Source organism: Podarcis raffonei, chromosome 3 (genome assembly GCF_027172205.1).
Source record: "Podarcis raffonei isolate rPodRaf1 chromosome 3, rPodRaf1.pri, whole genome shotgun sequence".
In the NCBI taxonomy this organism is placed as follows: Eukaryota; Metazoa; Chordata; class Lepidosauria; order Squamata; family Lacertidae; genus Podarcis; species Podarcis raffonei.
The window spans coordinates 44554483-44565756 of NC_070604.1; the positions used below are offsets into that span (position 1 = coordinate 44554483).

Sequence of the window (11274 nt, forward strand, 5' to 3'; positions counted from 1 at the left end):
ACTGAATTAAGGACAAAGAAGTTGCTCTTTTCCCCAGTATTATTTTTTGTGCTTCTATATATTGTAAGGCAGTTGCTGGTTTCACTTAATAATTATGGGGTTTTTTCAAGAGTTTGCAACAGGACCATATTAATCAAAAACTGAATTCTATAACTGTTCCTGGAAGAAGTGATTAATTTTGACAAAATGTAGACCATTATCCATTTAATGCAAAAATACGGGTTTTTTAATTGTATGTTTAATGTTCAGATGTAAGGGAAAGAGTTTGAATAATCATTTATAGAATTTACTGAAATCAATTGTAAGCATTACATAATGTTTGAAATTACTTTTTAATTTGTCTCTTTTACAGATCGATGCTGCTGGACTTGCAACGTGCATTGAACTTTGTGTGAAAGCATTGCGTTTGGAAGCCAGTGAGAATACAGAGGTCAAGATTTCCATTTGCAAGACTATATCTTGTTTGTTGCCTGATGATTTGGAGGTTAAACGTGCTTGTCAACTGAGTGAATTTCTCCTCGAGCCAAATGTGGATGCATACTATGCTGTTGAAATGCTATATAATCAGCCTGACCAGAAATATGATGAAGAAAACCTTCCAATACCAAATTCATTACGCTGTGAGCTCTTACTTGTATTAAAAACTCAATGGCCTTTCGATCCAGAATTTTGGGACTGGAAAATGCTAAAACGTCAGTGTCTTGCATTGATGGGAGAAGAGGCGTCAATTGTATCATCAATAGATGAGTTGAATGACAGTGAAATGCATGAAAAAGCAGAGGACTGCCAAGATGAAAACAAAGAAACTTTAGTGAATGGACTTTCTGGATGTTTTGATGAAGCTACAAACTTACTTAGAAGCATTAGAGATAAAAAGCAGAAAAACCGAGAAATAAAGAAACTGAGAGAGCGAGGGTTCATATCTGCTAGATTCAGGAACTGGCAAGCATACATGCAATATTGTGTACTGTGTGACAAAGAATTCCTTGGACATAGAATAGTAAGGCATGCACAGAAACACTACAAGGATGGAATCTATAGTTGCCCAATATGTGCACAGAATTTTAATTCTAAAGAAACATTTGTTCCCCATGTCACACTACACGTTAAGAAGTCTAGTAAAGAGAGACTGGCTGCAATGAAACCACTGAGAAAATTAGGAAGACCACCTAAAACAACAACCACTGGCGTGAACAAGAAGAACAATACTGTAGTTAAGCAGGAACAACGGCACATAAAAAAGAACAGCCTTTATGCAGCAGACTTCATTGTTTTTAATGATAATGATGGTTCTGATGATGAAAATTTTGAAAAAGACAAACCTTACATTCCAGAGATAACACCAGTTCAGAAACCTTTGCCTGTCAATGAGTTTACATGTCCTGTTAGCTTGTGTAAGAAAGGCTTTAAATACTTTAAAAATTTGATTGCACATGCGAAAGGTCATAAAGACAATGAAGAAGCTAAACGGTTTCTTGAAATGCAGAGCAAAAAAGTCATTTGCCAGTACTGTAGACGCCATTTTGTAAGTGTTACCCACCTCAATGATCATTTACAAATGCATTGTGGCAGCAAACCCTACATCTGTATCCAGATGAAATGTAAATCTAGCTTTAATAGTTATGCTGAACTTTTGAGTCATCGGAAAGAGCACCCACTCTTCAAGGCAAAGTGTATGTTTCCGAAATGTGGAAGAGTGTTTTCAGAAGCATACTTACTTTATGATCATGAAGCACAGCACTATAATACCTTCACCTGCAAATTTGCAGGTTGTGGAAAAGTTTACCGCTCCCAAAATGAATTAGAAAAGCATATTGAAGACCATACTAAATCATCTGAAAAAACACAGCTGTCTGATGGTGAGAATAATTCTTCCCAACCTTTAGAAGAAAATGAGAATGCTGAAGAAATCCATCCAAAAGAAACATTTGTTTTACCACCTGAAAATGGTATAAATATCTGTGCCAAAGCAGAAAATTATGTCTCGGATCAGTTCAAAGATGAATCTCTCAGGACTGAGGGAACAAAAATGCCAGCTAGTGTACTGGAACAGATTAATTCAATCTCTGTAGAAAGTGTGGAGCAACCTATACCTGCTCCTCCTGCAAAGGCAGAACCGGTAGCTGTGGCCAGCAGTGTTTTGATGCCTCTTCTAGGCCAAAGAATTAGAGAAAACATGGCAAGAAAAGGTAAATTACCTGCTTTGAGTAGTAAAATAGATACTGGTGCATCTGTAGTCCAACAGTTATGCCCAACAGTTGAAGATACTTGTAATGATCTTGCAGTGTTCCAGGAAGGAAAGGAACATGACTGTGTTGGTGAGTCCCAAACAGTTTCCATGCATTCAGTTAAACTTGAACCTGAAGTTCTTGCATCAAAAAGCCCTGAAAAAGAGATAAGTCTTATGTCCTTCATGCCGAATCAAGTTGGCTGTCAAAATTTACTCTCTCCCAAACTTCAGATGGAAGAGAGCATTAAGACTGCTCCCAATTTTTATAATTTGCCTCTAAAGACTTTAGAAGGGATTGCACTTGCTCCAACCCAGAACAGCCTCGGCACTCCATTTGTTCCAGTCATACCACTGGCAGCTCCAGTTCAGAAGTTCACTTGCCAAGTTGATGGATGTACTCGAGTCTACAATTCTTGCCAAAGCATTGGCAAACACATGAAGACAGCCCATCCTGATCAATATGCTGCATTTAAGATGCAGCGCAAGAATAAAAGGAGTAAAAAAACAAGCAGTTTGCAAAACCTGTCAAATGATAGCAAAATTGTTTATTTTTTACCATCACAAGTATCTACTCCCGCTAGTGATGCTTTTCTTCAACAAGCCAAGACCACTTCAATTCCCCCTTGTACAAGCCAACTGCAGCAGCTGTCTAATGCTCTTTTTCCAACACGTCTGGAAAGTATGACTAATTCCCTATTACCCAACGTGGAAAATGTTATAAATATAGGTCTGTCATCCCATATTAAAAGTGAAACAGAGAATACATTAGGCGCACAATTGGGAAGTTTGTCCAGTGCAACTTTACCTTCACAGCTGGACGAACTAGAAAAAACAGTTATGCCTCTGAACATTGACAGTGGTTCAGATCCTTTCCTTCCTTTACCTTCAGAAAATGGTCCAATTTCTCTCTTTCCTTCTCTTGCTGATAATGGTCCGAGTTCTGTTTTCTCACAAATGGAGAACAATACCAGTCACTTTTCCTCCCTAGAAGGAAACAATAACTCTGCTTTTACAAAAGAGGAAAGTGTTGATGTGCTCTTCCCTTCACAAGTAAATAATGAGAGTAACTTCAGTGAAACCACTCCGCAACTCCTTGTTTCAGAAAAAGTGAAAAAGGTTCGTAGGCGAGATCCAGATGGAAAAGAAAAGAAGCCAAAGCATAACAAGCGGGCAAAATGGCCAGCAATAATCAGGGATGGCAAATTTATTTGTAGTCGATGTTATAGGGTTTTTTCTAATCCTAGATCACTTGGTGGCCACCTGTCTAAACGCTCCTATTGTAAGCCCCTAGATGAATCGGAAATTTCTCATGAAGCTCTACAGCTTAATGGACAATCTTCTCTTCTTGCCAGTATGATTCTTTCTTCAAATGCATTGAGCTTACAGCAGCAACAGGAGCCAACTTTTAATCCAGAAGTGTGTTTTAAAGAGCCATCATTCCTTCAGCTGCTGGCTACTGAAAATCGGTCAACTGCTTTTTTCCAGAACTTGTTTCCACGGACTAATACGACTACCTTCAATGCAAGTGAAAATGAAGAAGGAAATGAAATTATCAAACAGGCCTTGGAAACTGCAGGCATTCCAAGTACTTTTGATTCTACAGAAATATTACCACATGTAATTACAACTAGCTGTATCACTGGTACTACTGAAATAAATGCAACAGTTTTGCCAAATCCAGGTGTGTCACCTTCGTTACCAACTACCTTGCTATCAGACCAAAACAGAACAATTAACACCAAAATTTCCTCAGTAGAAGAATGCAACAGCTTACCAGTATTTCCAGATGACTTAATACTTAAGACTATTGAAAATGGCTTATGTTCCAACTTGGTTTCTAATTCTACTGCCACAGCACATAATTTTGGAAATAATACTTCACGTATTTCAGTCATAAGCAGCATCAAAAATTCAGAATTGAGTAACTTAAAGAAAAAGGGGGTCGGTGGTTCGAAGAAAAAGAAGAAAGCTGCTGCTGACATTTCACAGAAATTAGTAATTAATGATTTGTCAACATTGGGGCTTTTAGCCAGAAATGCTGAAGAAAATGTGCAAATATCGACAGAGAATCTCCAGTCAAATGTATTGACAAAATATGAGTCTCAAGTGTTAATGGAAAATCTTACACAAAAACTGAGCAATGTGGACAGCGAGTTAATTGCCAGTGTCAAAGAGAACTTTAATACTAGTCATGACACTCATGAAGAAACAGTTTGCTTATCAGTGAAATCTGAAAATGACAACTCTCAGGTCACTCTAGATTCCTGCATTCAGGAAAATTCCAATTTGGAGATTTCAGAGCAGAATGTAATTGAAAACTTTGAGAAGACCCTTGAAATAATTAAAACAGCTATGAACTCTCAGATGGTAGAAGTTAAAATGGAAAACCAGGAAGTGTCAATTGAGTCATTGCAGAGTCAGCAAATCGGTACTGCTGAGTGTACATCAGAAAACCCTTCACAAACTGTTCAACCATCCAACGTTGCGCAACACATAGCAGACATACAGAATGTCACCCTTGATAAAATTAGCCCTTCTAAGTATGACACCTCTCACAAAGATGATATTCAGATTATGGAAATATTAGAAGGTTTGAAAAAGCTGAAGTTAGAAAGTGAAACTTCAGGTCAAGTGTTTGACAGTATAATTCATTGTCTTCCAGCAGATTCACTACCACAGATTCTTCTTCCATTTGTAACAACTGAAACCACTTCTCCTGTCCAGCCACCTTCAGAAACGCATAATCGGTTCAGTGAAAAAGCCCATAAACCTTTTATGTGCCAGGCCCCAAGCTGCAGTTACAGTGCTATGACCAAGGATGCATTATTTAAACACTACAGCAAAATACATCAATACACTGCAGAAATGATACTGGAAATTAAGAAACACCAGTTGAAATATGCACCCTTTAAATGTGTTGTAGCTACCTGTCCAAAAACATTTACAAGAAATTCTAACCTCCGGGCCCACTGTCAGCTGGTACATCACTTTACAACAGAGGAAATGGTAAAACTAAAACTAAAAAGACCCTATGGGAGAAGATCCCAAAACAAAACTGCAAACTTAACACCAAGGCCTGTTGAACTAAAGAGTATACCTTGTGTGCTAATGGAAAGTGCACAGGAAGCGCAATTGACTAAAGATCTTGAAATAAAGAAAGAAGCATGTATAGAATCTGTGAAAGTGCCAGAAATAGTGGTGCCAGAGAGAGTGATCCCAGAGGAGGTGGTGCCAGAAAGTACACCAGATGTTTCTGAAAAAATGGAAAAACCTCCACAAGTGGTTACCATTCCTCCTGAACTTTATAATGTTGCCACACTAAAAAACATACAGGTACAACCCAAAGTACGCAAAATTAGAAGAAATAGGAAAGAAAAAGAGGAGAAAAAACACCCCAAACCAGCATGTAAAACTTTAGAACTTCCTACTAGTTATAGTCCCTACAGACCTTACAGATGTGTACATCAAGGTTGTTTTGCTGCTTTTACAATACAGCAGAATTTGATTCTTCATTATCAAGCTGTACACAAATCTGATCTGCCCTCCTTCTCTGTGGAAGGAGAAGAAGAAAGTGAGCCGAGTAAAGATGAGGAGTTTTGTAAAGAAGAAGACTGTGATGAAACTGAAACAAATGTAGTTGTAAAAGAATTCAGATGTGAGGTGAGAAATTGCTCAAGGATATTTCAGGAAGTCACTAGTCTTATTCAGCACTACATGAAGCTTCATGAAATGACTCCTGAGGAAATTGGAAGCATGAAGTCAGCCTTGGATGTTGGAAGATTCCCTTGTGATCAGTCTGAATGTAAATCATCCTTTGCAATGTATATTAATTATATTACTCATTTAGAAGTGGATCATGGAATAAAGATAAAACAAACAAAAACAGAGGATGGCATGTACAAGTGTGATTGTGAAGGCTGTGATCGTATTTATGCAACAAGGTCTAATCTCCTACGACATATTTTTAATAAGCATAATGATAGGCATAAAGATCATCTGATAAGACCGAGGCGATTCTTGACACCAGGTCAGGAAAATATTTCAAGTAAGGCTAATCAGGAAAAAACCTTGAAAATTAAGCATAAAGGATTAAAATATAGGGCAGGAAAGCATGGAAACAAAATATCAATTAGGACTAAGCGAAGGAAACTTATAATTGTAGAAAACAAGAACTCAAAAATGGGCCAGATCCTTGAAAATAAGGCATATACTTTGAAATGTGGAAAGTATGTGTACTCAATAAAGAGTAGGCATGATGCTTTATCAGAATGTTCAAGCACTTTGGTCACACAATATCCATGTATGATAGAAGGCTGTTCGTCAGTTGTCACAAGTGAAAATAATATAATTAGGCATTATAAATGTCACAAGTTGTCTAAAGCATATACTTCAAAACACAGAAATATCCTAATTGTCTCAAACAAACATCCTGATTCATTGGAGAAAGAAGTATCTTCACAAAATGAGGCAATTGAGGACAAAACATGTGATGCAGAATTGCAGCCACATTTGTCTGAAACCCCTGAGGACTTGAGAGCCTCTACACCAGTGGCACAAAAAGAACCTGAGAAGAGTGAGAAGGATGAAGTGGATGAGCTTGCAGAAATGTTCATTACCAAACTTGTTAATGAGGACCTCACAAGTTCAGAGAATCATGGAAAGCCTTCTTCTGATGTAAATAATGACTGCCAAGAAACTAGTTCTTGCCTTTCGGAAAAGCAAAACGTAAATGGTAACTTAAAAAGAGCAAACAAAGAAAAAAATCCTCAGATTAAAAAGCGGAAAGTTGAGAAACAGGAAGAAATCTTAGCTGTTGAAGTAAGTAGTGTGCGGAGAGAGGAAGAAACTGCTGTCGCTGTTCAAACTGCTGAAGAGCAATCCGCATCTTTTGACTGGAGTTCATTTAAGCCTATGGGATTTGAAGTATCTTTCCTCAAGTTCCTTGAAGAGTCTGCAGTGAAGCAAAAGAAACCTACAGATAGAGCCTGCAATAGCTGTGGAACCAGAAAAGGTTCTCATTCAAACTCAAGAAAATCTAATGACAAGTCCTCGTTTGCAAGAACACGATCATGTTCTGAAAGTGAAATCTCTGTACAGTTTGCTAACCCATCACAATTTCAGTGTAGCGGTACTGTAAAAATAGTTTTAGATAAGACTTTTAAAAATTGCACTGAGCTTGTGTTGAAGCAGCTTCAGGAAATGAAACCTATTGTCAGTCTGATAAGACTTGATGGACATTTGGAGAAAAATCCAGAGGTTACAAAATAATCGGGTAATATATGTGGACTCTATGTTCTGATGATTAATGTCTAAACATGACCTGTACTGCATTTTTTATTTTATTTTAGTAGGAAGCCATTGAGCATGAGACTATTTCTTAAGGTTTTCTGTTGAAGTGATTTAACCTAGCAAAATCATGACAGTTGTCATGTAAATTTCTTTGTTTTTATCCCTATGGGACTTGGAACAGAATCATTGTTTCAGTTTTGTAAATAATTGATCAGAACCTCAATTTTTTATCAGATTTTTGTCCTTTTCCATGACTCAAATATTTGTGTATTGTCTGTGGTATTTTTCACTGGGTCACAGCTCATATATAACAGTACTTTTTATTTGTAGATACATTTTTGTATATATTTATTATTGTAAATCATTTGCTGCTGTTAGCAGTCTGTAAGTCTGAAATATTAAATGACACGTTTATATTCAGAATTTTAATTTGTAACTAAGTGATCCAGTTTTTAAAATATTCTTTTAAACTTTTTAAAGTAACAACTAGGTAAGTCTACCATATCCAGTTTCATTTTGCATAAAATGTGTGTACAGGAGAAGAGATTGATCAGATCACACTTAATTGGTTAAAATACATACTGACACAGTTGTGTTTGTAACTTGAAACATCCAATATCTTTGGATGGTATTCATATGTACTTAACTCAAACTTTTTCCTATAACTGCATTTGCATTGCTTTTAATTGGATCGAAATTCTTCCACTTCCATAATATAATGGAAATGTAAATTTTAAATAGTTTGCTGACACTGAAGATTTTAAACAACATTTTGGTATTGAATAACCCATCGTGAATGTGATAGAAAATTAGTAGTGTGGAGCAGTGTATATTTTTGAGGTGGTGATTTGTGAAGTAGCCCAGTATTGCCTTAAATAAAATCACATTTCATTTCTTGTTTTATACATGTTATCTTACAAAGGTCCTTTTTGTTTTTGAAATTTAGATTTATTTATAGGGTAGCATCTACAACACAGCTTTGGAAGCAATCTTTTTTAATGAATGCATTTTTACACTACTTGTTTTGATATTACCACCTTGGTATCTGTTTTGTAAAATATATACTATAACAGCATTAGAAACACAATATTTGCTTTTTCAATGGAAGATGAGAGTTAGTGCTCTTCCGAGTATACACAACTTTCATAATAGATGACAGCCTCTCTTCTCATTCAGAGTTACAGTAGAAAATGTAAGTTTCCTTCTGCCTTTTTTAGAATTAAGTTTCCTTGTCATTTGAAGTTTACATTACATGCACGCAAAGATACTAATAGCACATCAGGTTGATGCAGGGTAGTATTAAGGCAGAGAGACCACTGTCTCATCCACCATATTCAACTTCACTCAAGATGACCCTGCTATTGAGGCATCAAACAAATGACTTCAGGCTCTGTCCTAGTATCTCGAAAACGTCTTTCCCGGCAGCAGAGCAAGGGAGCAGTAGGTGAGAAAGAGGAATTAATGATGAGCTGGTGCAGTATAGACTTACTCCTTCACTTGGCACCAGGTTGAGACAGATTATTAGCAACCCAGTACTTGCCATCATGGTAGCAGTAAAGATTTGTATTTGAGCTCAAAATACTTGTTCCTACTTAAATGTTTTATGTCACCAAGGTCAAAATAGAAGTGTGATGTTGCCATAATAAAGAGTACATGTACACACAAGCCAAAAAAAATAAGCACAACTTACTTTTCATATATAAATATATGGCTGATGCAGCTGGGAAAGGATTGAATTGTGATGGGTCAAGTGGATTCTCTTACTGATTGTTAGACTTCAGTGAAGCCTATAGTAGATAAAACTGACTAATTTATCTTCCACAGGTTATCACTATTGCATATTTCACTTGATAAGTTGAATTTGAATGTGAAGTATGGATAAAATACCTGTTTCTAATTTTAAAATGTCTATTAAAGGAACAAATATGCAACAGTAACCACTCCCACCCCCCAGGTTGTGCCCGGACTCTTCAAGAAGCATTGTTTGGTCACCATACTTCTCTCACTCTTGCTTCATGAAAATACTTGAGGGATTAAAAGGAGGAAGAGGCAAACATGAAAGGAGAGGCCCTCCTTTTTTCTTGTTTTGTCCCTCCACAACAGAGTTTGGTAATATGTCCCTCCAGATACTGTTGGGACCCCCAACATTTATGAAACCTAGCCAGCTCCAGTGATTAGAGGTAATGGAATTTGTAGGTGAACAACATCTGAAGGGGTTCAAGTTCCTCATTCCCAACAAGTTCACATAATGTTGTCTCAGCCTTTTTTATGCTGTGTGATTTAGAAACGGGTAAGAACATGAGAGCTCCTGGATCAGGTCAGTAGCCTGTCTAGTCCATCCTATTATTGCAGTGGCCAATTAGATGCCCATAGGAAGTATACAAGGTAGACCTGAGCACAATAGCACTCCCCTGCAGTTTCCAGCAACTGGTATTCAGAAGCATTCTGCTTCTGATTATGGAGATGGAGCATAGCCTTCATGGCTAGTAGATATTGATAGCCTTATTTTCCATGAATTTGTCTAGACCTTTTTCAAAACCATGCAAATTGGTGGCTATCACTTCCTCCTATGGGAGTGAATTCCATAGCTTAACTATGAAGAAGTACTTTGTTCTGAATTCTCCCAACCTTCAGCTTTGTTGGATGTCCACCCTATTCCTGTGGGAAGCCCAAAGAAAGGACAAAGCTTTATGAGACTGGGAGAAAAACGCCTCTGCCCACTTTCTCCATGTCATGCATAATTCCATGCATTTCTATCATTTCTCCTCTTACATGGCCTTTCTCTTAACTGAAAAGTCTGAAGTAATGCAACCTTTCCTTATCCGCTTGATAATTTTGGATGCCCTTTTCTGAACCTTTTCTAATTATAATATCACCCTCAGGAGGTTATGGACTCTCCACCTTTGGAGGTTTCTAAGCAGAGGTTGGATGGCCATCTGACATGGATGCTTTAGCTGAGATTCCTGCATTGCAGGGGTTGGACTAGATGACCTCTGGGTCCCTTCCAACTCTACAATTCTATGATTCTATCTTGTTTTAAGGAGACCAGAACTGTATGCAGTATTCCAAATATAGTCATACCACAGATTTGTATAATGTAACGGTACTGGTAATTTTAGTCTTCTTTTCTTTCTGAATGATCTGTAGCATGGGATTTTTTTCTACAACTGCACACTGGATTGCCGCATTCTGGCTACCTGCTATGACCCAGTCACTGCCAGTTCAAACCCCTTAAATATATATGTGCAATTAAGATACTTTGCTCCAACGTTTGTCACCTTACACTTCTTTACGTTGAATGACATTGGGCATTTTACCATCCAGTCCATTTGGAGAGGTCCTTTTGGAGCTCTTCACAGCCCCTTTTTGTTTTAATGACCATGAATGATTTCGTATCTGGCAGATCTGGCCACCTCACTGCTCACCCCTAACCCAGACCAAGTACAGGTGCGTTGAGACGATGCGACACAAAATTGCACTTGTGGACAACTTACGAATGGCAATTTGCCTGGCAACCCTTTCTCCCCCGCCCCCTTCATAGTTCTTTTGTAGAACCCAACAAATTGTCCAGAATAGGGCATGAATGCCCCTCCCCATCCTCCTGCAAATAGGAATCCCTATTGGTTACCCTCTGAGCCCTGCTTTCACTGTCACTGGCCCAGCATCCACCCTTAATAACAATCATTCTATCATAGTTAATGTATCTTCATTCAGGAGCTCCCCCCAGTTTTTGGTAAGCAATCTATTCTTGGGGG

General features: G+C 37.8%; 1 protein-coding gene across 2 annotated transcripts in view; it reads left to right on the forward strand.

The window, feature by feature from the left end:
* Positions 1–8424, forward strand: part of ZNF292 (zinc finger protein 292) — a 29648-nt gene extending 21224 nt beyond the window's left edge. For both annotated transcript variants that reach the window (XM_053381411.1, XM_053381412.1), the window contains one exon: positions 353–8424. In XM_053381411.1, the coding sequence (XP_053237386.1) occupies positions 353–7498 (7146 nt within the window). In that variant the 3' untranslated portion in view covers positions 7499–8424. The remainder of the gene's footprint in view (positions 1–352) is intronic.
* Positions 8425–11274: the final 2850 nt, after the last annotated feature.